General features: G+C 43.3%; 1 protein-coding gene across 3 annotated transcripts; it reads left to right on the top strand.

Moving 5' to 3' along the window:
- The first annotated feature begins 1808 nt into the window (after positions 1-1808).
- On the top strand, positions 1809-13070 carry CREG1 (cellular repressor of E1A stimulated genes 1). 3 transcript variants are annotated; one of them, XM_063105318.1, is made up of 4 exons: positions 1809-2254; positions 6965-7084; positions 8185-8369; positions 12053-13070. In XM_063105318.1, exons 1-4 carry the CDS (start codon positions 1901-1903, stop codon positions 12054-12056), a joined length of 663 nt encoding a protein of 220 aa, XP_062961388.1. In that variant the 5' UTR covers positions 1809-1900; the 3' UTR covers positions 12057-13070. The 3 variants fall into 3 exon arrangements, with proteins under 3 accessions (XP_062961388.1, XP_062961387.1, XP_062961389.1); XM_063105317.1 differs by lacking the exon at positions 8185-8369; XM_063105319.1 differs by lacking the exon at positions 12053-13070 and having other exon boundaries at positions 8185-8373.
- Positions 13071-26976: the final 13906 nt, after the last annotated feature.

The following is a 26976-nucleotide window of genomic DNA, read 5'->3' as shown; positions in this document are numbered from 1 at the left end:
GCAGTGAGGTAGCTTTGCCAGTATTTAAGGCAAGAGCACTTTGGGAATAGGGAACAGCTAGTGCAAAGACAGATGCCAAGGAGAGGTGATTAAAGCTGGAGGGTTTGTACACCTCATTCTCATGCTCTGATGGGTGAGACCAAGTTCTGGGCACTTGTTTGGTAACAAAGTTGTAACAGGACTTACTGTTATTTTGTATGCCAGCAATAAATGATGTAGCAGTAAATAAAAAGTTTTTGTCCTCTTGAAAAAAAAAATCACATTTTGAAACTTTCAAAAGGTTCACATTTTGCATATTGATAGAAAAATAGGATATAGTGCTAGAAGAGGCATCTGATATCATCTAATCCACCTCCTCATTTTATCAGCACCACACTCTCCCGAGTGAGCCACGGGCTGGCCCACACCTCCTCATTTTAGATGAAAAAACTGAGGCCCGAAAGGTAAGATGAAAATCCCGTGGACACGACTTGATAGTAGCACACCCGAGATTAGAATTCCAAATCTGAAATTTGAAATTATAGGCTAAGCATGAAATATTTGTAATAGGCAGGCACTCAAACTATTTGTATTAAGTATTTGTTCTGAAATAACCCGATTTTACTCCTTCGAAATTTCTACCACTTAGTTTTCTATCTAGCTTAAAGTTCTTTCAAATTCAATTGTTAAAAGCAAACCAACTTTGACTAAGGGTTGTTCACACTCCTTTTATCTAATGCAGAAACCAGTGTGTGTAATATCGTTTGGTCATCAGAGGGAACTGAAGACTCCTACTCAGAGCAGATGGTTTTGTTTCTGATACACAAGTTCCAACTGAGTAGCCTGAAAAGTTGGTTGAATATAAGGAGGCTTGGTTTGAGACAGGAAGTAGAGGCAGGACTTTGGCTCACACACCTATTGCCTACACCTGCTCACATGACTGAGGTTGCTTCACCGCTGTTGGGCAACTCAGCCTCAGAAGGCCAGGTGTCCCCCAGAGCCAGTTTTACAAGCTGACAAACTCCTGCATCAGCACCACCATGCAACCTTTGTAACAACAATTAAAATGAGAATGTGAGGCCAGGCCAAAAAGTTTAAGACTCGCTCTGAAAAGATATGACCAAAAGCTTAAAATTATAAAGAATGTAGGCGAGGTGGTATGAACTTATTTACCAATTCCTAGAATAGCAGAATAAGGGAGTACCTCTGAAAGAATGAAAGAGATCATCTCAGAAGAAGCAAAAGGAAATGCCCCTTACGTGGGGTGGGGAAGTTCCGCGAGGGCAATAAATTCATGAAACCATTGCCCCCAACAAGCCTGATGACTTAATAGGTCCCAAACTGGTGAGTTCAAATTTGTACATTGGATATTGATCGTAGACTAACAATCGGACACTCCCGGGCCGGTAGTTTATAAGGTCTTGAACTTCGGGGTTTCTGCCCTTTACTGCTGGGACTCTTGCGGCTCTTTGGTGCTGATAGTGAAGTAAACAGAAAACAGGAGCATATGTAGAAAATGCAGCATTTCTTCTCAGATGCCAGATGTCCAAAGGTATTAAAAGACTGTGTATGTGTGTGTGTAAAGAGGTCGATCTTTTCCCAGCAGTTGACTTAAGCAAGTTGCTTAATTTCTCTTAGCCTTCGTTTTTTCCATCTGTCAAACAAAACAGAGCAAACATCCAATTAAGGAGATCCTTAAAGAGGGCGGGACAGAGAGGTCAGAAGGTGGATAAACAAATCCAGTCTCCAACAGGTTGCGGAGCTGACAGAGGGACCCCGCCCCCTCCACCCTCCTGCTTATCTCTGATTGGTCCCTCTCGGAGGGGCGGGGCTCGCTGCGGGGGCGGCCTCCGGGAGCGCCAGGCTGACCCCGAGCCCCTGTCGGTCACGGGGGGCCTGGACTCTCGCCTGAGACACCACCATGGCCGAGCGTGCCCGCAGGTCCGCGCGCACCCTGCTCGCCAGCCTGCTGGCGCCGGCGCTGTTGGCGCTGCTGGTGCCGCCGGCGCGGGGTCGGGGCGGCCGGAACCACGGGGACTGGGACGCGGACGCGCTGCTGCCGCCGCTGCCGCCCCGTGAGGACGCGGCGCGCGTGGCGCGCTTCGTGACGCACGTCTGCAGCTGGGGCGCGCTGGCCACCGTCTCCACGCTGGAAGCGGTGCGCGGCAGGCCCTTCGCCGACGTCCTCTCGCTCAGCGACGGTCCCCCCGGCGCGGGCAGCGGCGTGCCCTACTTCTACCTGAGCCCGCTGCAGCTCTCCGTGAGCAACCTGCAGGTGAGCGCGAAGGGCCGCGCGGCACCCGGGCCCCGCCGGCCGCGTGGGCACCGCGGAGCTCGCGGCCCCGGCACGGGAGGGGCGGCCGGAGAGCGAGCCTTTCGTCTTTCAACACAACTGTGCCCGGGAAGGAGAGCGTGGCTCGTGGAGATAAGAATTTGAACCCGGCTCAGATGACTGTCTCTCCTGTGCCCGCGCTGGCCGGGCGGGCATTGCAGCATCCCAGCTGTTGGGCAACTCAGTACCAGGACCTTTACAAAGGCCCCGCCACTGGGCGACGCACTTGAGGTGGATTCTTAGCACCCGGAGGACTTCTCACCCCTGAGTCGTCTTGGGGCGTGGTGTCTCCATTATCTGGGCTCTTATTGATTGTTTTATAGGGAATACAGATTGTTGGGTAGTTAAGCATTTTGCATACGTGACCTCAGGGTTTCTCTTTCTTACCCCTCCTTCTGAATGAAGAATTTTCCCTTCGCACCAAGAATCTAATATACAACATCGTGGACGATTGCAATGATTATTGCAAGTTTTAGACCTCCATATGCACAGTGGCTTCCTCAGTAGTGAGCAGAACTGACTGAAGGTCTGTCTCCTCGGGGACAAGCTTACAACTCTGGTGAACCTCTGCTTTCCCAAGGGTAGGATCACAGACACATAGCTCGGGAGGCTAGAGCCATAGCAGTACAGTCCAGGAATGGAGCCTGATTTGGCGGAGGGTCTTTTTCACAAAGATCCCAGATTTGAGGTCAATTGGGAAAACACAACATTGTTGATAAAGACAAGGTGAAAGAATCTGATATTTGATTTAAAACCTGCCATATGCCAGTCTGATCTTCAAGGCTCATTCATTTTCCATCTATTGTTTCTTCTAATAGCTCTTTGAGGTAGGTATTACTATCCCCATCCTCCAGATGTAGAACTTGAGTTGAGGTTTAGATTAAGTAATTTTCCCAAAGCCAGCCAGCAGCCAAACCCTCATTTCACCTCAGGTCCATCTGCCTTCAGACCACAGGTGGCCCATGAGCTCAGTATGTCCCAGAGACCAGTTTACTTTGGCCCACATGGGGTTCTGTTTTGTTTTTAATAAAGTCTAAATTTCTTAATTCTCTTGAAAAACTGAAATATCTATTGACACTTGGTGCCTACATTTGCTGAGCAAAAGCAGAAGCAGCTGCCCCCCCTTAACCAAGGCACATACATGCCAGTTCACCGGTTTTGTTTGTTTGCTTTTAATTTAATTTAATTTTATTTTATTTTAACTTCTCAATATACATTGTAGTTGACTTTCTTGTCCCTTCACCCGTTTCTCTCCCCCACCCCAGTTCACCGTTTTTTAATTCCTTGCCTACTCCTCTCCTTTAAACATTTGCTCAGCACAGTTCATTTCACTTCATCAGTGATGCTCAACTTTTGCTGCAAATCAGTCACCTGGGAAGACTTTTTAAAATGCTTTGCCAAGGTATTTTTTTAAAACACATTTTATTCTAAAATACTCCCCCCCCCCAAAAAAAAACGCAAAATAAACAAAACAAAACAGAAGCCTCCCTGATGATCCTAATGGGGGAAGTGGGGGGATTGAGAATGACTGCTATATGTGATTACATTTGTGAGGTGGCTAGGGAGCTGCTGGTATTATCATCCCCATTGCAAGAATGACAAAACTAAGACTAAGAGGTGCAGCAGCTCACATGTGACCAGCTACCTAATGACTGTCAGATGGGGCTCCACTCAGGTCTTTGATGTCTCTAGTAGTGCAGAACCTAAGGACTTCAGGTTTTTATGATGGCAGTGAAAAGATGTGGCTACAGCAGAATTTGATTCTGATTCCATCAATTAACCAGTCAGGAATAATTTTGCTTTCTACTTTTCCTCCTCCTTTTGACCTCCAGGATGCACTTCATGTCTTCTCATTGAGGGGGTTGCAATAGTTTCGCAGGAACAAGAAGACCTAGGGGTGAGACCGCTTCTCTTGTGTAAAATGCCTGTCCTGTGTAACTTAGAGATAGGTTGTGAAGTTCAAATGTACTTGCCATGGGGATGTTTCTTTGTATTTTTTTTTTCTTTTCTTTTCATTGTGGCATTTTTGTACAGTAAATGTTTATAGAAAGATGTTGTTGATGTTAGGTAATGGGAATGTCAACCTGTGGAAGGAAACTGAGGCACTGATAAAGTATCAGAGAGTTTATTTGAGCCAGTAGGAGGACTGCAGCCCAGGAAAACACAACTAAGTTGCCTTGGGATGTGCTCTCCACAATTTCTATATTTTTATAATTGTAGAAAAGGCAAGAACAACGAGGAAGAAAGAGAACAGCTCCTTAATTAGTACATTGGTTACATAGCAATACATAGGTTAGTAACTAACTGGTGGTCCCTAGTAACATTTTACATGTACACATCTATGATTAAAGGTCATAAGATATGTTTCTCAGTATTTTTAAGTTAATTTGCAATTTGTTTAGGCATCAGCAAATACAGTTCTTAGGTTACAGTAGTCATGTAAACATTTTCAGGATGTGGAGACATGACTATTGACTCATTCCAGTCCTTCCAAGGCTTTAAGAATTTTGCTGACCTCAGTCAGAGCAGATTTTGATTTATCAGTATCAAGTTGGGCTGTAGAGCCAGTGAATCAAAAATGAAATCTTTGGGTTTGATTCTTTGCACCAAGACCTCTCACTATTGGCCTCCCATCCTTCTTGGTACTCTTCTCTTGTGATATGATCCTTTCTTCTCTGGTCACTACTGATTTTTTCTCTGACCCACTAAAAATGAGTGTCTCCCAATTTCTACTTCCTATCCCTCTGTTTTCAGTATAATCCTGGGAAGATTGTATAGAGTCCTGTCACTTCGTTCCTACTTACTAACATTCACTTCCAAATTTGTGTTCATTTCTGACCTCTGCAAAGTTCTGTATTTCTAACTGTATGCTGTTCAGTTTTACTTCATTAGTTTACCACCACCTCAAATTCAACATGTTTAAGTCCAGACCTTCATCTTCCTCCTGAAACCAGCTCCTCTTGATCTTCTGTATTTCTGTTAATTGTCTTCTTCTTGCCGCCTCCCCAAATTCCTTAGTTCCCAAGTCCTACCAATTTTTCTTTTGCTTTCTTTGCTACCATCCCTATTCCTTCCACTTTATTCCTACACCCCCTCGTTAGGGTGAGTCCTTATCACCTCATGCCTAAAAGTGTGAGAACAGGTCTTAAATAGTCTCCCTGTCTGCCCCTGTGCACCTGCCAACCCACCAGGTTTACGTTAACGCAGTACCTCTCACAGCATTGCCCTCTGCCCAGAAACTTTAACCACATCCCAATGCCTATTACTACATATGAATCACCTGGGGTGTTTGTTTAAAGTGCAGATACCTGGGTGGGGATGGAGCCCAGGAACCAGCATTTTAACAAGCCCTCTAGGCAGGCAATTCTTGGAAAGCATGGCCAGTTGGCCTACAACATGCAATCTAGACTCCTTAGCTTAGATGTGAGCCACCCTCAGGGCCCCCTAACCCCTGCCCCTCCGAAAGTCTCTCTTTCCAGCAAATTGAGGTTCTCGCTACTCTCTATCATGTCTTACGTTTTCCCAGTTCTGGGTGTTTTGCAGTTATCATTCCCTCTACCTTCAATATGTCTTCCACTTCCATCCTGATTTTGAATATGTTATAAGGCTCCCTGTAATTTCTATATCACTCCAAGCTATGCTGACATCTCCTTATGCTGAACTTCAAATACACTTTACCATTCACTTGGCAATTAGTTATGTAGTGCCTTTTGACCTCTTCTGTATCTTTGTTTTGCATTTAAGGTTTGTGTATGTCTGACTTTTCAACCAGATGATAAACTCACAGAGGGGAAAGACCTTATCTGAGCACATCTCCACCCGCCTGCCCCCTTTTTTTGGTCTCCTGTAGTGCCTTGTCTAAGTTTCTAGACAGCAGATAGTTGGCTAAATGATTTCAAGGAAATCTCTTTATGACTCACTGTTTTGATGGATCAGTGTGAAATGGCAAAATTCTCCCCATAAGGCACTTGGGATTTAAAGAGCTAAATAATCTGAAATGTAATGTGTGAATTTTGTTATGATCCATCAACAATGCCCTTTATGAAGCTGGTTTCTAAATAAGAAGGAATTAAGAATTTCGTTTGCCTCACTTTTTGAATCTGAGATAAGAATTCTTTTCTTGTTTTTAGAGCAGGAACGAGGAACTTCTCCAGTTTTGAAATCATGTGACAGTTTCTGCTAGCATAAGATAACCAAGCAGCATGATTCAGCTACTTTCTTCCTTAAATTGTATAATTGGCTAGTTGGGCAATTATGATATTTTTATGCACTGGTTTCATATTAGAGTTTAACCCTTTAGTTCTTTCAATGAAGACTATAGCCAGCCTTGAATTTAGGTGTTACTGTAATTATAATTCCTCTGAGGGATATGGAACAGATTCAGAATTTAAGAAAAGAAAATGTTAAAATAATTCTTACTGGGTCAGTTAACTTTAAATATAACTCCCACCCAGTGGGGGGGGGGGGGGGGGAAGGGCAGGATCAGTCTCTATCCAAGTAGTATTTTTCCCCTGAGTAGAAGGTGGTGTTCTACAATTCATCATTTCATGGAAGAACAGTCAAGCTCTAGGGAGATTATGTATGCAACTTGCAAAATTTATTACCTCTCTAGAAACCATATTTCACATGAGATTTCACGTTTTCTCTCTACAGGAGAATCCATATGCTACACTGACCATGTCTTTAGCACAGACTGACTTCTGCAGAAAACATGGATTTGATCCCCAAAGTCCCCTGTGTGCTCACACGATTCTGTCAGGGACTGTGACCAAGGTAAATAGTTATCCTACATGAAGAGAAATGGTTTTAGTAGACCATCATCTTATGAACTATGAAAGAAGAGATATTTTGAGAATAAAATGAAATTGTGATTGAGATGCACAGTTAGAACATGTTCTAATGTGTGAAGTAATTCCATGAAAACTAGAGGTTTTAGTTACTTGCTTTCATATAGATTAGATACTTATGGGGAAAATGAGCTATTTTCTGAAGCAAAACAGATATAACAACTATAAAGCTATATAAAATTACTCTTGCCAAGGAACTCTGCTCAGCCAAAGCTCACTATTCTCCATCATGTTTTGCATTGTGTAGTATTTCTTGTGTCTGGGTTCCTTTATTTTAAGGAACTGTATTTTAACAGTGGTTTAGAGCAGAGAGCATATTAAGTAGGCCATCAAGAGGAGTATCCATTACTAAAAACTGAACATAAAGTTAAACAGTTTGGGGTGAGTGCTGGGGGAAAGAGCTTAAATAAAATCATGGCAAGGGCAGTGGGCGGTGTCATGAGCACTGACCTGATTGCAGAGCCAGCAGATTTGCTTTAAGACCTTATCAATCATGAATATCTCAGACAGGTTTTATTTATGATCTGGAAATTCTACATGGACGCATCTCTGTAGTTGAGTGTCCTTCACTGGCAGGAGAAAGGGAGAGGAGTGGCAAATGCCCTTGAGTTCCATTGTGCTTCTTTTAAAGATTCTTCTCCTTCATGTACACTTATCTGTGTATTTAACCTGCGCAGTTACGGGATAAATATGTTAATGTGACATGTCTTAGGCACCAGTATCATTTGATTATAGTACCATATGCCAGTTTCTCTGGTAGCTCAAAATTACTGTTGAGCTATGAAAATTGGTACTCATGATGGTTTCCCACTTCATTATACCACATTTGAAATCTTTATTGTTCTCTTCACTTTTCCAGCTTCCTTTATTTTCTCTTGATTCCTTAAGATCAGAATTTACAAGTAAATAAATGCTTAGGATTGATAGAATGCTAGAAGCACACATTCTTAAATGAGAATTGTTTTCTTAAATAAGAAAACAAAATGTTACTGCTTTGAGGATGTTTACTTCACATATGTGCTTTAGGTGAATGAAACAGAAATGGACTTTGCAAAGCATTCATTATTCATTCGACATCCTGAGATGAAAACCTGGCCTTCCAGCCATAATTGGTTCTTTGCTAAGTTGAATATAACCAATATCTGGGTCCTGGACTTCTTTGGTGGACCAAAAATAGTGACACCTGAAGAATATTATAATGTCACGTTTCAGTAAGTATTTGCACATCTCTCACCTTTCTAACACTGCAGCCTTTATCAGTGGTCCTCAATGTTCTAAGGCAAGGGGGGTTTAAACATTTCAAGTGCTGTGAACCCTTTTGGCAGGTTGGTAAAGCCTATGACCCCCTTTCAGAATAATATTTTTAAATGCATAAAGTACATAGGACTACAAAGGAAACCAACTATATTGAAATACATTTATAAAAAAAAATTTTTATAAGATGACTGGTAAGGGGATCTTAACCCTTGACTTGATGTTGTCAGCACCACACTCTCCCAAGTGAGCCACGGGCTGGCCCTATAAAAATATTTTTGAATATGTGGTGTAGTGATATGTTGCCTTTTTTATTAACATGTTAAATATAAAATCTAGTAATGAGTCTGTAACTTTACTTTCAAAGTAGTTAGAACTGAAGACAATCTTTTAAAACATCTGCAACAACTGTAACATGGTATGAAAGTATCTGTGATTTCTGTACAGTTGACCCTTGAACAACACGGGGTTTAGGGGCACTGACCCCCCACTGAGTTGAAAATGTGCATATAACTTCCCCAAAACTTAATTCGTAATAGCCTGCTATTGATTGTTAGCTTCACCAATAAAATAAAGTCAATTAACACATATTTTGAGTGTTATATGTATCTTATACCACATTCTTATAATAGAGGAAGGTAGAGAGAAGAGAATGTTATAAAGAAAATCATAAAGAAGAGAAAATACATTTACAGTACTGTATTGTATTTATTGATACCATAAATTTATGTTGTCTGTTTACACATTGTCTGTTTCCACTTACAAGTGAGCCCACACAGTTCAAACCCATGTTGTTCAAGAGTCAACTGTATTTTTGCTGGAGACAATCACAGATGTGCTATCACCACTATGGTTTATTGTTTGTATTCATCATTGAAGGAAATTATTAATTTTAGTTAAAGCTTAATAAAAATGAAAAAAAAAGTAAGTTCACAGACCCCTTGAACTCTGCCTACAGGCCTGGGCACCAGGTTGAGACTGAGTTTTAAAGCTATGCTTATTGGGTCCTGGGCAGAGCCCACTTATGACCCATTATGACATTTTCTCACGAGAATCTGACTCGGGTGCTTCTGGACTGTGAATGATCCCATCCCCATCAGCCCTAGGACTGTGAGTGCCTGTAGGATGTGTGGTTTATCCCGCTAGGAAGTGGATGCTTGGAGGGGAGGGTGAGACAGAGGAGACCACAGGAGAAAATGAAGGAGAGGCAGGATCTGAAGGTGGAAAGGGACAGAAAAGAAGGGTGTGATCAGATTCTTTGGAATTAGGTTAGGGTTAAAATGAAGGAATACAAGGGACTGGTGCTTTTCCCGGGTGACACGGGAATTCTGGCATATGTGACATCCACAAGCCTAACGGGAGGTGGTAACAACAGCAGCAATAACAAGAGCAGCTAGGGTTTGTTGAGTGTGGATGACTGGCTGGGTGCTGTACTGCCTGGTTGCTTTATATGCATTAACTCATTGAATTCTCACTGCAACCTGATGAGGTAGATACTGTTATTCCTCATCTGGAGATGAGGACAATGGACAGCTGGTGCACAGAGAGGTTAGGAAACTTGCCTAAAGTCTCACAGCCAGGGAGAAGTGGTGCTGGGATTCAAACCTGAGTCCTCACCTCGCTTCTAACCACAATGCTGTACTACCCCCGCTAGTGATCTCACTGGTCACTGGATGGGCTCCTGATCCAGTGCAACTTATAATGACTGCTGTTTGGAGAAATAAATAAAAAGCTAGATTTGTAGGTTATAGCTCATGGAGGGGCTTAAATTCTTATCATTTATTTATTCTGTGTCTTATTCTGTTGTAGAACAGTCCCATGTTGAACTATTGACTCCTCACAGTGATTGTAGATTTCTTGACAGCAAAACTCAGGTTTTATTTATTTATTTATTTATTTTTTAAAATTCCATACAGAGTCTAGGGCAGTGCAGGGTACAGAGCAGGTATTTAGAAGGCACTGGCTGGTTGTCAGGTTGATTACTTGAGATAAAGACTCTCAAACTCTGTTTGAGTAAAGAATTCAAGAGTCCCAGTGTTTGTCTTGCTGCCATTGCACTCAGGAAAAGAGACAGTGGGCCACTGATCCTCTTCTGGGCTGGCAAAGCCGTCTTTCTTTATAGGGATACAGATGTAGCAATTACGACATTATTACCAGGCAAGAACTTATCAAGGAGGAGGACAGTAGGAATGGCCGGCCCGCTCTTTGAGGTTAAAGTTTACTTTCAAAGGGCATAACAATCTCCGAAGTAGAGTTATTTTTGTATAAATAACATGGCCAAGGGCAGTGCTTGCCTTAATAACAGAATAAAATTGTGTTTTCCTGTAAGTCTCCCCACTGACTAAATGAATGAAATATATACTTTCGAGGTTCCAACTTTATTATGCAGGCAAGGGAGCACTTTTCTGCAGCTCAGAGATAAGACAGGCCATTTTCTCCTTGTCTTGAGAAGAGGACCAAAGACTAGAGCAGGATGTGACTTCTTCTGAGGCACATACCAGAACCCTAGGATGGGCAGTGCCTGCAAGCTGCCCTGTCTGACCAGGTGCCTCTGCCTATTAATAGTCCATTTCAGAGTCTGGGAGCAAGACCCCTGCCCATCCCACCCACCCAGTGTGCAACCAGAACTCAAATAGTTCTGCACATTCTTGCAGATTCCTGCACACTCTTGGGGAGCTTACCTCACAGGTATTCTGGAGCTTTCCCCAAACTGGCAGCCACCTTACTTGGCTTGTTCTGATCAGTTTTGGAAGATATTATTTCTCCAAACACCGTGAAGCCATCTGCCTCTGAAACCTGCTTCATTCAGATGGAGTCTTGAGAAAGCATTAACACAAGTACCACCTGTTAGGGCTAGGTGGAGCCTAACTGAAGGTGGTTTGCATCATTGGACTGTTGGGTCAATAGCATGTTTGCATACTTAGTGGAAGGTTTAAGTGTTTGCAGGAGGTATTTGCTGGCATCCTTGAGTAAGTTCTCATAAGTATAAGCATCGCCTCCTATCATTATTAAGTCTGAGCAGCAGAATATTTTTGCTAAGCCTCATTTTATCTCCTCTGGTGCATCCACATATTTCCTAGCAAAGGCAGAGGTAATGAAATGTCATGGATTACAAACTTGTCTAGTCTCCATTACCTGGACATGGATTTCCTGATTGGCGGTGGCTAAGGCTGCAGCAGAAAGGCGGGACAGGTTCACCTCCCAACCTGGCTCAGTATCATTAGGCACTGGCTAATCACTCATCTTTTGCCTTGATGTTCAGGACCCCCTTTACTTCTGGTTTTTTTTTCTGTTAAACCTTCAGATATTCTTCTTAAATGAGATAATGAGAGCAGCCAGAGCTTATTGCTACATCCCAGCAGCGTTTACTAAAGCATGTCAGAATTATACTTGGAAAAGTGGGGTGTTCGCTAAAATGAGGATCCCTAGGCTCCACCCTCAACCTGCTGAAGCCGGAACTCAGGAATCTGCATTTTAACAAACTCAGGCAGTTGTTCAGTTCACTAAAGTGGCTGAAATGAACTCAAAATCTTAAACTTTTAGATCAGAAGTTTCTCTAGCCCCTCCCTAGAATGTATTTTAATATTTGTCAATCCTGTTTAATGAAATAATACTTCTTCCTCTCTCTTTCCCTTTCTAGGTGAAGCGGAATACGGTGAATTTAACCACACGTGTGAAGTTTCTTGGGATGGCTCATACAAACTTAAAGGGCTTAACATTTCTCTGGAAAGTTTCCCAGAATATTAGCCAGTTTTCTGTCACATGCTGGTTTGCTTACTTGCTTGCTTGTTTATGGAATAGAGTTGGACTGTTACTGGATTTCTTAGAAGATGTGTTTGCTAGATTTTTTCCCCCATATTTTGAAGCAATTTTCATAGAGGAGTGTCTTTCGTTAAAATCAAAGTTTTGTTCCATCAATTCCAAATATTTTCCCAGTGGTGCTCCTTGAAAAGGAACAAGAGCCAGGTTTACATTGCCCTTGGCATTTGATGGTACCTGAGTATGTGTTCTTTGTTCCTAGAAGGCGCTATGCTGGTTAGAGGGCTTGACTTGCCACAGCTGCCTCCTGAGCTGCCTGAACCTGGTGCAGTAGGGTTGGCTCCTGTGATGGTGCCTGAATAAATCTTGCCAAAACAGACAGACAATGATGAAACACAAATAGAGGTTTCTACTCATGTTGGTTTGTATCTGACAATCCTGGGTATTGTTGATCCAACATAGGGCAAAACTATTTCTTATAAAGAATTTTTTTTAAAAAGTTTTATGTACTAAAATGCTTATCTGGAACAAAAGAAGTTCAAAAAATTTTTCACGAATTTGATTTCCCCACCTAAATGGAGACTGTGTAATCAAAACACATGCATACAGGTACACGTTACTATTATTTTTTCCCCAAAATGGGATTGCAAAAGAAAGAGAGAATGAAGGGAGTTTTTATATTTCTGGAATTTTTTTATAAGCAGAATTAAGTCAGGCATGGCCCAGCTTCAGCCAGAGCCAAAATCCCCCTCCCTGTCCACTCTTTGTTAAGTATGAGTTGTTATATTTGAAAACTACAAAATGAACTTAACTGAAATCCAGCAAACAGTTTCTGTTTTAAAAAAATGATTTATATTAAACTTGGTAAAATAGATTTCTTACTTAAATCATCAATAATTAAAAGCATTATTTTAATGAAATGTGTTGGATTTATTTTCTTAAACATAGATGCTAATATTTATTACACTTTGTTTCATTGTCCGCTGTTGAAACACTTTTGTGTTTTTATTTTAGCATGCTCTAAAATCAGCCACTGGCTATTCCAAAACCTGAAGTGAATAATACCACTCTTTCCCAATGGCAAAAGGCTCACCATGTCCTACAACTTTGGGAATGGCCAGAATCCAGCCTTTGACACAGGTCCTGCCTCGGGGTCTCAAGTGCCAGTGTACCTGTGATAGAGTTAGGTTGAGGGCATTTGTCTGGTTTTCTCCCTTTACCGACTTATTGTGAATGTGGTTTTCAGAATTTTGCACTGTAAGAAAACCACATCTATATTCAGGTTAGAACCAGTTATCTTACCTGATCCAAATATCACAGAGCAAAGTCAACCAGTTTTCACAGCAGGTGCTACAGATTCCTTTATGTGGTCATTGAATGTGCAGAATATGTCACTGTTACGTTCTGATTGGCCACGAGAGGGCACTGAAGACTACTTTTGTGCAGATATGGATTTCTTGAACAGCAGAGCTAATCAAGCCCCTAAGAATGAGGCGTTGGGCTGAGTTAGGGGTGTGTGGCCTTGATGATAATGTTGGAGTACAGGTAGCTCAGCTGGGGCAAGAAGAGAAGCTGAGGCCTGGTCTCATACTGCTGCTGCTAGGTTTTCATGGATTGGTCACTCCTTCCCTTCACACCATGTGCTACCCATCAGGCTTCAGGTTCCTGGCCTTAACCAGATAGGAGATGAGTGTCTTAGACCAGGGTAGGGGTGGGGCTGGCCTTGGCCCAGAGAGCAAGGCAGGCCCTGATCAAGAAAAGACAAAAGTAGAAAGAGGGAGTGGCCTGAAACTACAGAGCCCAGATGGCTGCCTCTGGCAGATTTTGTCGTGGCTGTACATCTGTGCTCAACTAGTCAAGGCTATTTGTCTTTACCAACTGTGGCCAATAATTATAGTTTATTCTTCAGAGTCCTTGCGGGTATGTGGTAAAATGGAGAAAAGTCACTTATGAAATGAGAGAGAGTTCAGTGAAATAAATGCACAGATATTCTGATGAGATTGTTAATATCATGTTCCCTTCTTAGTAATATTCAGACAGAAGATCACAAAGTACTTGAAGAGGAGGCTCTACTTTCCTATAATGGGGCACATTTTTCAGTTTTAGTACTGAGAAAATAGTGCTCTACTTTGTGTAATGCTGCTTGGTCAGTATTTTTTAGGGGAATTCCTTTCGCTACAAAGCCAAGTGTTATAAATTTTCATCTGAGAAGTCCATTATGACTTAAGTCCTTTTTGGAATTAGAGGGATATGAATCAATCAAAATGTTAATCTTTTTCTTAGTTTTTTCCCCCTGGTATTAGTTGTAAGACATATTTGTGTAGAAAATATGGAAACTAAAAAAAGCTTAAAATTCATAATTTCACCAGCCAGCATAGTTGCTAATATTTTGGAGTGTTTTCTTCCAGTCTTTGCTTCCATGAAATATTTAAACATAATCAAGATCATGCTGTATATTGATTGTCTATCATGATCATCTCACTTTATCATAAGCTTATGTTCCTAGAAACCATTCACAAGGATGGCTTAGAATGGCTGCAGAATGTTTCATCAGATTAATGTACCCAGGCTACCAAATAATGGTCTGTATTGGGACTCCATTGCTAGTGACAGAAACCTGAGTCAAAGTAGTTTATGCAAAAAGGGGAATTCATTGCTCTTAAAATATGCCTTCAGAACTCGGTCTTCATTTCCTGACTTTTCTTTCTGCTGCATTGGTTTTAACTGCAACCAGCAATCTTAGCGTCAAGAGGATCACCCTTCCTAGCCAGACCCTAGCCATTTCTGAATAATCACTGTGCCTGGAAATGGGGTGCCCTCTTTGGCTGAGCCTGAGTCATGTGTCCTTTACTGGAGTTGGGGGTTCAGGTCAGCACCATCAGAACCACAGGGACTGGCAGAATATTGAAGGGCAGCTCCTGAAAGGAAAATAGTGGTTATGTTAACTGAAGGGACAATGGGCAGGCAAAAACTAAGGGCTATTACCATTTTTCCCAGTTTTTGAACATTTAGGTTACTTCCAGTTTTTCTCTAAGTTAAGAATTCATATCAATTAACAGTCTTGCAAGCAGTGTATGAAAGTGCTTACTCAGTGTATTGAACTTGATAGGTAAAAATAGTATTGTGCTACTTTAATTGGCGATTCTTAGGTTATTGGTAAAGTTGAACATTAAAGTTTTTTTATTAGTTGTTTGTTTTTCCTTTTTGTGAACCATCAGTTTATGTTCTTTGCCCGTTTATATTTTGAGGATCATTTTTCAAATTGATCTTGGTGAATTCTCTATTAAGTCTATGAAACCTTTTATTTATTAAATTTGTTACTAATACCCAGTATGTTTTCCTTTTAGATTATTTTGTTGTTTAAAATCTATAGGTGTTTAAATTTTATGGAAAAATTTAACAATCTAATATTTCCCTTTGACTTCTTTAATTTCCTTTAAACTTAGTAAATTCTTTTCCTTTGAGAAAGTTGATAAATGTCAATTTAGATTTCTTCCATTTGTATGGTTTTTTACACTTAACTCATATCTATCCAGAATGAATTTTGTGTATAATGTTTATCACTTTCCTAGTGACAAACCCAAATTATACTTAGCTCTTTTAATCTAGGTGTGAGTTAACTCCATGTGCTTAGCAGGCATTTGGCCACTCTGCTGGACAGTCCATCCTGGAGGCAATCTGTGTCCCCTACCGTGGGCCCTAGGGACTGGAATTGGCTAAGAATGTGGCTCTGATAACATTCTCATAACCTTTGGAGGCTGTCTACTACACACACACTCCTTAGCTAGATTCTCAAGTCCCACCACAATAAAACATTAGCTGGCTTTCTCAACTTTATCTACCATTCTTCTGAGTGTATATTCTGCCATCAACCTGAACTGGTCATGTCCCAACTTTTCCCTTTGGACTCTTCTGCCTTTGCCCACACTCAGCCAGGCATCTCTCCACCTCCACATCCCCCTCACTTTTCAGGAGTATGTGCCTTCAAGGCAGAGTCTGCCGGATTGATTATCACTGTAGCCCCATAACAGCAAGTGTCAATACTTCATTATATGTAAAAAAAAAAACCTTCAATGAAAGTATAACAAATGTTTTGCTTATAGACTTTTTATTTAAAAGTTTAGTGAATATAGTGGACAATGATGGTTGAACCTCCAACTTTCTGTGTGACTTAGAATAAAATAATTTGTTTCAGCAAAGGCACATTTAAATCCCAGATTGGAAAATTTCAATGAAACTTTGCTTGACACCCCAGACTTCAGACTCCATTAAAGAACAAAATTCCATGTTACAGACTTGGATGGAGGTGTCTGTCTCGGGGTGTATTGAACAACTCTCCTGCAGGTGGTCCACAAAGAAGCAGTAAATTTTGAATTGAGTTAATTATCATTGTCTTTGATTTTCAAATTTGCTGGGCAGCTAGGAACACAAGCTCGGCTGTGAGAACATTGGCTTCTGACCCAGTTGTTCACTTACTGCAGGTGGTATTGGGCAAATCACTCTGCCTCTCTGAGCTTTAGGCCTCATCTGTAAGGCACAGGCAATACCTCACAGGATGGACTACAGATCAGCCAAAATGTTCACACATCACTTAACACAAAGCCCTGCACAGTGATGATCATTGTCATTGTTAGGCCAGTAAAAGAGGAATCCTCGAGTCCTGGCTGTCCTGATAGCCTCCTGTCTATGAGGCTTTGGAATGCATCTTTGAGCGACAGAGTTAGTGTCAGAATCAAACACATGGCTCTGCAATGGTGCTACATAGGTGCAAATCCTAACTCCATCACTAACTAGCTGTTTCATCCTGTATGCTGCAGGATTTTCATCAGGAAAATGGAGAATAATAGTACAGTTGTTCCCTGGTATCCGTGGGGGATTGGTTCCAGGACCTCCCTCAAATACCAAAATCCACCCTGATCAAGTTCCTGGTAGAAATGGCATAATATTTGCCTGTAACCTGTGAGCACCCTCCTGTATACTTTAAATCATCTCTAGATTACTTATAATACCTAGGACAATGTAAATGCTATGTAAACAGCTGTTATACTGTATTGTTTAGGGACTAATGACAAGAAAAAAAATCTATACATGTTCAGTAGAGTACGACGTAATTTTTTTCCCAAATATTTTCAATCTGCGGTTGGTTGAATCTTATGGATGTAGAGCCCATAGCTACGGAGTACCTGCCTCCCCAGGTTGTAGAAAGAATTCAAGTTAAAACACAAAAAGCATAGAACAACGTCTGATATATCAAGCACAAATAAATACTAGTTGCTTTTCTTTGCTTCAAATACCAGTTGGCAACCAATAGGTTGAGTTTTCTCAAAAATAAAAGCTATGGTTGTCAAAGCACTGAATTTTATAAAATATATTTATACGCAGCATTTTATCTAACGCTTGCAACAAGCCCAAGAGATAGATGGGGCACAAATTATTTTTCTTATTTCACAGAGGAGGTTGGAGTCCCCAAATGGTTAGCTTGAGGGAGTTCACACGGTTCTGTGTCAGAGCCAGTTCTTAAATCTATTTCTGTCCCCAAGAATCCAATGAGCTCTCAGCTCTTGGTGACATATGGATCCTTTGAAGAAATGCCAGTTGTTCTAAAGGTGTGTTGTATAGAAATAGCAAGTCCCATGTGTCAGAAAACTCCAGGTTTTCACAGGTTAGGGCAGGCAGTGTGACCTCTGAAGCCAGATCGCTATATTCAAATCCCAGCTTAACCACTTAGCCGGGTGGCCTTAGGCAAAGGATCCTCAAGAGGTTCCCCGCTGTAAGTTGGGGGTGACACCATGGATAGACAGTGGTTATTAGTATTATTTAGTATCCGTCAAGGTGTGGAATGGCCTGAGGTCATCTCACGGATGGGCTGCTAAGGCTGTAGAGGAACAAAGAATCAGCCATTTTCTAGGTAATAACACTGTGGAAAAGTCACACCGGGAATATGTGCACTGGGGACACCCTCTCTCGCTGTGTGCCGTGCCGGAGCAGAGCTGAGATGAGAAGCTCTCTGTGATCCCCAGTATGACCTCCTGATGAAAGGCCCAGGAAACTGCAGTTTGACAAAAGAACCACTAGAGGTCCCTGTGGAGCCGCATTAAACTGCTAACTGGCTGGCTCTGCCTAAGCCAGGAGAATCTTTAATCTTCCCATCCTGGGCCAGACCAGCTGCACCACAGGAACTGGGACCTAACCACACTTCCTTCCCTTTAAGCTGGTAAGCATCTAGACTGTCAAGGGCTAATGCTGGGACCCACCTGTCCCTGCCAGCAGTCTCCAGAGGTGGGCCCCTTGTTTGGGCAGCTCCCCAGGAGCCAAGCTGGGCTCGGTAAGGACTTCCATGTCCAGGTGGCTCCGCCCAGGGCAAGCTCAGACAATGACAAAAATGTGATCTGGAGGAAGTCAGAGCATCTCCAGCACAATCAGACTGGGCAGAATCCTGCAGGCTGAGAGCCAGACCCAATATAGAAGCCTGGACCTGGGCCATTACCGTGCCTGTTCCCTCTGTCAGCATGGCTGGCCCGCGAGGAGCTGCAGAATCACAGTGTCCAGGACTTGGCCCAGAGGCAGCACACAGCACAACCCTGTGCCTCATCTGGAGGAAGATAACAGCTGGCGGGGCTGCAAGGGAAGGAGGCATTATAGAGAGAGGCAGGAATAAGTATACATAAATATAATATCCTGCTAGAAGACACCTGTGGGGGCCATCTAGTTCAGCCCCTTCATCTTATAGCTGGAGACACTGAGGCCCAGAGACAGAAAATGATTTGGTCAACGTCACACAGCAAGTGAAGGACAAAGCTGAGACTACATCCCAGGTTTGTGCATTCCCATAGCAGCAGCTCTCCATTGCCCCATACTGAGGGGAAGACCATTTAGTAGTCAAAGCTGGGGATGAAAAAAGCCATGGCAGAGTTGAGGAACTTGTTAAGAATATCCACTGCTTAACATGTTGTTATAAACTGGTCCCTCAGATGCCCTGGGGTCTCACAATTTGAAGCTTCCTCGTTTCTAAGGATGATTTTCTGTTTGCTCAGATGCCCAGGAGCTGACTTTATAAGGCTTTGGGGGTAAACTCGTCACCTCCAACAGCCCAGGAACTGGGACAATCTGTTCATAATGACTATAAGGTGGATGCATTAAGTTCTGACCTAGTCCTCACAAACTTTGGGGGCTTAAAAAGAGGAAGCCCACAGGTCAGGGATTCAGGGTATGTGGCACCTGCCCTCCCTGCAGGCGGTCTTGTCCAAACCATCCCATCGTCAGCTACTCTCCATCTCCCACCCTCACCTCAGAGTCTGTGATCCTCACTCCTTATTCCAGGCTCCCATCGTTCCTGGAAGGACTTTGCCCAGAGCAACTCCTACCAAACATTAAACAACTTTCTGGAGTCCCTTCCCCAGATAACAATAGAGATTATCACCTCATCTGAATGAGGTAGAAAGGAACTGACATTTCCCAACAACTTCTGTATACCAGACCCATAACATACATCATTTCATTCATTCCTCCAACAATCCAATAAAGTGGGCATGGCTAGCCAGTGGGGAACAGGGGTTTTAGACATTTATTACATGTTCGAAGACATACAACCAGCTAGTAAATGCTAGGGTTGGAATTTGAGCCTAGGTCTTCCTGTGCTAAAGCTCATACTCGTCCACACCCTGTACCAGCCCCCGGAACACGTGAGTTGTAGTCTTGATCTGGCCATTTTCCAACTTTGTGACCTTGGAGAAACTACTTAATTTTCAATTTCCTTAACTATAAAATGGAATCTGCACATTGATATCAAGTCATCAACAAGATTAAAATGACAATATATGTGAAAATGACATACTAAAGTAAGACACCACCATTAAAGCAGAAAAGACTCTTTTTCCAATGGACAGTGATTGGCTATCCACAGCAATATTTAGCAGGTTATAATTCATCTCCTGCCTCAATGATGTCTCTTTAATCTTATCCATGCCCCAGCTTATTTTTGCCATCCTTGTCTTTTATATCCTTGTGCTGTTTATTACCTTCATTTACTTTTTTTTCTGGTGTGTTTGGGCATTTGGTATATTCTCCCATCTTAATGTCTCACTAAAGAAACAAAATTTTGTTGCTTAATTTTCTTAAGGACAAGTCTTTTGAGGGGAAGCACCCATTAGGTAAACCTCTCACCAAAGTGGACACATGCTGATTGTAAAGTTTGCAAACATGTCTTCAATGGCCATGCATTTTCAGTGTCTGCAATATTCAAGACTATTTCAATTGCAAGTTACAGAATCAAGGTCAAGTAGCTTAAGAAAAAATTTATTGGCTCATGAAATGGAAAAGTCCATGGGGCAGGCCTTTAGGCATGGCATGACCCAGGCTCTCAACAGATGTAGTAAATATTCTACTTGTCTTTATACATCTCTTGTTCTGCTCTCCTCTGTGTTGGCTTCATTCCCAGGCAAGCATCCTCCATCTGGTGAGAAAGATGGATAGCAGGCATGCTTGCTTCTTGCAGAGGAAGAAGAAAGGAGCATCAATTCCAGTATCATCTCTGGGAGAAACAGGATCATAAGACAGCCTCCAAGATCTCCATACCTTGGTGAATATGCCATGTATAAATCTCATTGATTGTGGGACGAACCCATGGATATGATGAGCTGTCACTCCTGTGCTCATGTTGTGTTATATGGTACAGGGGAGATTATCCCAGGTGGGCCTGGTCTAACCAGGCACGCCCTTTAAAAGCAGAGCTTTGTCCAGCTGGCTGCAGAAAGTTAAGTCAGAGAGAGGTGCGCTCTGGTTTGCCCAGGAAAAAGCAAACATCCATGCTGTGAACTGACCATGAGGGCCACCACAAGGAAAGGAACTGCAGGTGTTCCCTAGGATCTGAGAGCAGTCCCTGGCCAATAGTTAGCAGAAAAACAGGGACCTCACTCCAATAATTGCAAGAAAATAAATTTTGCTAACAACAAGTGAGCTCGAAAGAGAACCCAGAGCATCAAATGAGAACCCAGTCAACACCTTGATTTCTGTCTCATAAGTACCTGTTATGAGAAAATGTGTACCCCAAAGTTCATAACTGAAACTTAATCCCCACTGTGACAATGTTAAGAGGGCGGGAATCCAAGCTAAAGAAATGAATAGGAGGTATTTCCAGGTTTTGTTTCAAAACTTTTAAGATTTAAATTCCAGGGAGAAAAAACCCTATTGACTTTATCTGACAGCCTCATTAAGACTATAACCAATGGAGAACAGTTAGTTTTTCAAAGCAAAATCGGCGCTGTTGATAGAACATGGGGGTGTTAATGCTGGGCCTGCAAAAATATCTCTGCATTGATGTGCTCTCCTCCAAATCAGTTACGATGGCCAGGAGGATGGAGTACTCTGATTGGCCAGTTCTGTGTCCTGTGACCACTTTTGGGGCTGTAGGTTAGTCCCACCTGTACCACATGCTCTTGCCAAGATTAACATGGATGGGGGTTGGGGAGAGGAAAGGATGGGCATAAAAAATGAATTATGTCTCTTAGAGCATCTCAGTTACTGGGAATCAGAACTCCTCAGATGCAGTCTGGACTCTGACATTAGCTAGTTCCATGACCTTCAGCAAGTCATTTCACCTTTCTGGGTGTGATGGTTAATTTTAGGTGTGATGGTTAATTTTAGGTGTCAACTTGACTGGATTAAGAAATACCGGGCCCGACCCCGTGGCGCACTCGGGAGAGTGCAGCGCAGCAGTGCTCCCGCCGTGGATTCAGATCCTATATAAGGATGGCCGCTGCGCTCACTGGCTGAGCACGGTGCAGCTGGTCACAAAAAGACAAAAAAAAAAAAAAAAAAAGAAATACCTAGAAACCTGGTAAAGCATTATTTTTAGGTGTGTCTGTGAGGATATTTCCAGAGGAGATTAGCGTGTGAGCCTGAGTGGACTGGGTGGGGAAGATCACCCTCAATGTGAGCATGCACCATCCAATTAGCCAGGGGCCCAGAGAGAACAAAAATGGGGGAAAGGCAAATACGTTGATCCATCTGGTAGAGCTGGGATACGCTCTTCCTCCCCTGTTCTTGGACAACAGAACTCCAGGCTCTCCAGCATTTGGATTCCAGGAATTGCATTAGCGACCCCCCACCCCTACTCCAACCCCACTTCCACCCCCGGTTCTCAGGCCTTCAGCCTCCAACCGAGAGTTACACCATGGGCTTCCCTAGTTCTGACACCTTTGGACTTGGACTGAGCCACGCTATCAGCATCCTTGTATTAGTCCGTTTGTGTTGCTATAAAAGAATACCTGAGACTGGGTAATTTATAAAGAACAGAGGTTTATTTGGCTTATGATTCTGGGACAGCTGCATCTGGCATGGGCCTCAGGCTGCTTCTACTCATGGTGGAAAGTGGCAGGCAGCTGGCAGGTACAAGCAGATCACATGGCGACAGGAAGCAAGAGAGAGAGAGAGGGAGGAGGTACCAGGGTCTTTTATGGGAACTATTAGAGTGAGAACTCACTCACTACCCCTCTTGCGCCAGGGAGAGCATTAATCCATTCACGAGGGATCCACCCCCATGACTCAAACAGCTTCCAGCAGTGCCGCACTGGGGATCAGATTTCAACATGAGTTTTGGTGGGAACAACACATCCAAACTCTATCAGTCCTGGAGGGATCTCCAGCTTGTAGATGGCCTGTCATGGAACTTCTCAGCCTTTGTAATAATGTGAGCCAATTCCCCTAATACGTTCCCTCTCATATATCTGTATACATATCCTATTAGTCAGAGCCCTGATTAATGCACTGGTTCTTAAATTCTTGCATTTGCAAAATAAGGGATTAGATTAGGTGATTTCTGATCTCCCTCTAACTGGGACAGTCTATGACTCAATCTTTTACACCATTTTACAACCAGCATACAAGTAACTGATAGGGCTTTATATATTTCTCAAGGGCATTTGCTTCAGAATGGAAGAAAAGGGTTTCAGTCAGTGGTGTGCTGCCAAATGTTTAATTACCAGCTCAGGAGTAAGCCCTTATGTACAGTGTTTGCTCCCACCATGGCCAATTTCAAGCCACCAACGGTTTAACAATCAGCTTGGAAAATTCCAGAAAATTTACCAGTCAGCTCTCATGGGCTGATATGAGCCAGCTCCAGCATGCCACTAATTTTAGCTAAAAGAATGACTCTTTAAGTATGTATTTTGGGTTACTCGTGAAAAGTGGAGAGGGTCAGAAATCCTTAGGGATTTCCTTTAGGGATCAGAAATCCTTCTTGGCACCACTGAAATCACATTCTATAGGCAGTCATCCCACGAGCCACACCCAAAGTCAGCCAGATTCAGCTCAGATAAAGTCTGGCAGTTACTGATACCTCAGTTTCCCTAGTTGATAGTCCCGGCCAGTAGGAGCTCCGTTAGGCTCTCTCTGCCCCTTCCTCCAGCTTTGGTCAGACAAGGAAGAGTCACAGGACCATGGAGTCAAGCAGAGCCACACGATGTGGATCTGGGTGGAGGGGACAGCAGGGAGCCTCGCTTGGCTCAAATTTAGCATCTGAAAAGGCAAGTACTACCAGGGACAGTCAATAAAGAATGCTGGGCTCTTTCCTCAAACCTTCCCCTCCTTCACCCCTCTCTATAGCAATAGTTGGGATTGTGCCCCTCCCCATTTGGTGAATTTTGATTGAGAACCTTCTATGTACTAGGCACTGTATTCAGTTCGGGGCATTCATTGCCTAAGACATGGTCTCTAACCCCAAGGGCTGAATTTCCCAGAGGGGAGTTAAGTTTTGTTGTCTTCTTCTCTCTGCCTAACCTGACTTTTGGGTCAAGAATGGGCTCCCTCTCTCTTTTCTCTCTCTCATATTAAATACCAACTATGTACTGAGCACTACAGATTACATCTGAAAATAAGTTCCTCCTCTGGAGAAAAGGAGAGAAAGGCCTCCAGCAGAGGGATCCTGTGAACCAAGGCTTGGAGTCTCAAGAGGAGGGGCTGACACACGTAGCAACTGGGAAATTTTCAGATGAGGCTGAAAAGCCAAAGCCTCACTGGAGTGTTTGGCTGGGATCCTGCAGAAAAGTTAGCTCCCCCGCTCATGGAGACCCCTAAGGAAAAGCTTCGTGAGGGAACAGCAGGTGTTGGGCTTGCGGCTGCCTGCCAGTCCTCAGCAGTCAGCATGTGGACAGGGTGGGCCCACATGCTGCTCCTCGAGGGCTGCAGAAGCGCTTCCCCATCAGAGGGGCCTTGGGAGGGCTGCCTCTGGAAACCTCAAGGGACAGAAGCCAATCAATCCTCTTTTGTGATTCTTTCTCTGATGAACAGGAGCCGGGGAGTTGCAAGGCTGAGTGCCCAGTCCCAGCTGCCTGGGAAGGGGCAGCCCTAGAGGATCAGGGGAAATGAGCAGCCCAGGAGGGGACCCTCAGGAGCAGAGGCTGACCCCACCTCACCTGAAGACCCTATAGCCCCTCAGAACAGCCTCTCCTCTAGTTGTAGGCAAAGCTCTCCTACTAAATTTTGATAAGTCCCAAGAGCAAAAGGGGGATTTATTGGCTCATGCAGCTGCAAGTAAGGCAAGGGGGCAACAGGAGCAGAACTTCCCTTTCCCCATCCCTCGGCTCTGCTTTCCTCCACACCATCTTCATCCCGTCGGTCTCTCTCCATGTGAAAAAAGATGCCCTCCGTAGCTGCAGGCTTGCATTGTCCTCATGGAAAGACGGTGCCCCTTTCCCTGGAGTTCCAGCAAGAATCTTGAAAAGGGCTCTCTTTGGCCCTCCTTGAACCAGTCTTCGTAGGCAGCAGAATATGATGCTCTGATTGGCTGGTGCACGGTCCCATGCCCACACCTGGACCACAGTGGTGGTATGAGCCCCACTCAAAGCACTCTGGCCAAGGTTACGGGAAATATGGTCCCCTCCAAGGGAAATGAGGTGCAGCTTCCAAAAGAAGGAGAGGGGAGAGGGAGAGGTGCTGGACAGGGCAAACTAATTCTTTCACCAGAAGCGCTCATATAGTGCCAATACCTTTCTCTTACCCCATGGCTGCTTATGTTCTGCTTGGCCCCTCACCTCGTACTCTCTTTGCTTGCAGCTGTAGCCATTTCACTTCCATCAGTTCAGCCTTGGTCCTGAGCCCCGCTGCCTGCCTTATGCCTTATCTTGTCGTTACATTGTCTTTATGCTACCCGGTTCCCCAATCACTCTCTTGGGGAGGGGCCCATTTCACTGATGACAAATTTCCCAGCTGGAAGCTCCATTCATCAGCTTCTGGATTCCCCTTGCTGTGCTCTCCCCAACAGCTGGGGCATCTCCTACTCAGTATTGGACTTTTGCCATCCATCCGTCCACCTACCCACCAACCCACCTATCCACCCATCAAAATGTATTGGGAGCTAGGGATTCAATTGTGACAAAGAGCCAGACTTTTCCCATGAGGCACTCACAGCTGCTGGTCACCACGTCCTACCTGGGTTTTCTCTCAGCGCCTTCCTCTGCCTGTGTCCTGTGCAAAGTGTTGGCCTACTTCTAGGTGCCAGCCCCTTCCCACTGTACTCACCAGGGCAAGGCTGGCTGGCTGTAGTGGACAGTTATTGTTTTATATATGCTCAGAATCTTTGCTTCTTTTCTTCTGTTACAAATCATTGTGTTAGTTAATCATAGTGTTCCAACTCCAATTTCGTCTTGTGCCCCTTGAAACAATGGTTGATTCTAGAGGTGAGCATATGGCCCAGCTGAGCCAATCAGAGCATTCTCTGATACTGATATGGGGATACTGAGTGTTTCGGTTATCTTGGTGTGTCACAACCATCCCAAACTTAGTGGCTTAGAACAACAATCATTTTAGTTGTTCATGATTCTGTAGGTCAGCATCTTAGGCTGGATTCAGTTGTGCTTGATCTGTCTGGTCTGACATGGGGCCACTCATGTGGCTGCAGTCCTCTGGTGGCTCAGCTGGGGCTGCATGGTCAAAGATGGCCTTACTCACTTGTCTGGAATTTGGCGCTGACTGTCAGCTGGATCACATGTCCCTAATGCAGGCTTCTTTGCGGGGGGGCTGGATTCCCAAAGAAGCAGTGCATATGGCAAGCTCCAATGTGCAAATGCTATATAAGTCTTTGAGAGTTTTTTTTTAAGGTGGGAGAAATAACATGTTTGTATACTGATAGGAATGATCCAGTTTAAAAGAAAATATTGACATGCAGGAGAGAGTAGAGTTTCTGAAGCAATGTCTTTGGGAAGTAAGAGGGGATGGAACCCAGTGGAGGGGTTGATAGCAATCTGATGGGTAAAAAAGTGCATTCATTGTAGTTTTAATTTTGATTTGTCCTACGAAGAGTGATATGGATATTTTTTCATTCATTTAAAAGCCATTTGTTGCTTCCTTCTCCATGAGCTTTCTGTTCAAGTCCTTTGCTCATTTTTCTAATGTTATTTTAGACTTCCACTAGCTTGAAAATTCCATGAGGGTGAGGATTTTTGGTCTGCTTTACTCCCAGTCTTATCTTTAACATATAGTACAGTTCTTGGCACTTGGTGTGCAGTCAAAAAGTATCCGGTGTAATTGAATAATGTTTAGATGCCTTTTATGTATTAAGGAACTTAGTTCTTTGTCACAGTGCTGCAAGCACCTTTTCTTAGTTTGCAGTTTGACTTTGAAATTTGTTAGACAGATTAGTTTAGATTTTGTAGAATTTTATATAAATGGAATAATTTAATTCATACTCTTTTGGCCTGGCTTCTTCAACTCGGTATGATTTTGAGACTCAGCCATGTTGTGTGTACCAGTAGTTTATTCCTTTTTATTGTTGAATATTATTTCATTGAATGGATATACCACAATTTGTTT

Source organism: Cynocephalus volans, chromosome 8 (genome assembly GCF_027409185.1).
Source record: "Cynocephalus volans isolate mCynVol1 chromosome 8, mCynVol1.pri, whole genome shotgun sequence".
Classification (NCBI taxonomy): Eukaryota; Metazoa; Chordata; class Mammalia; order Dermoptera; family Cynocephalidae; genus Cynocephalus; species Cynocephalus volans.
The sequence above is the reverse complement of the archived record's forward strand: the minus strand, read 5'-3'. Positions and strand labels throughout refer to the sequence as shown.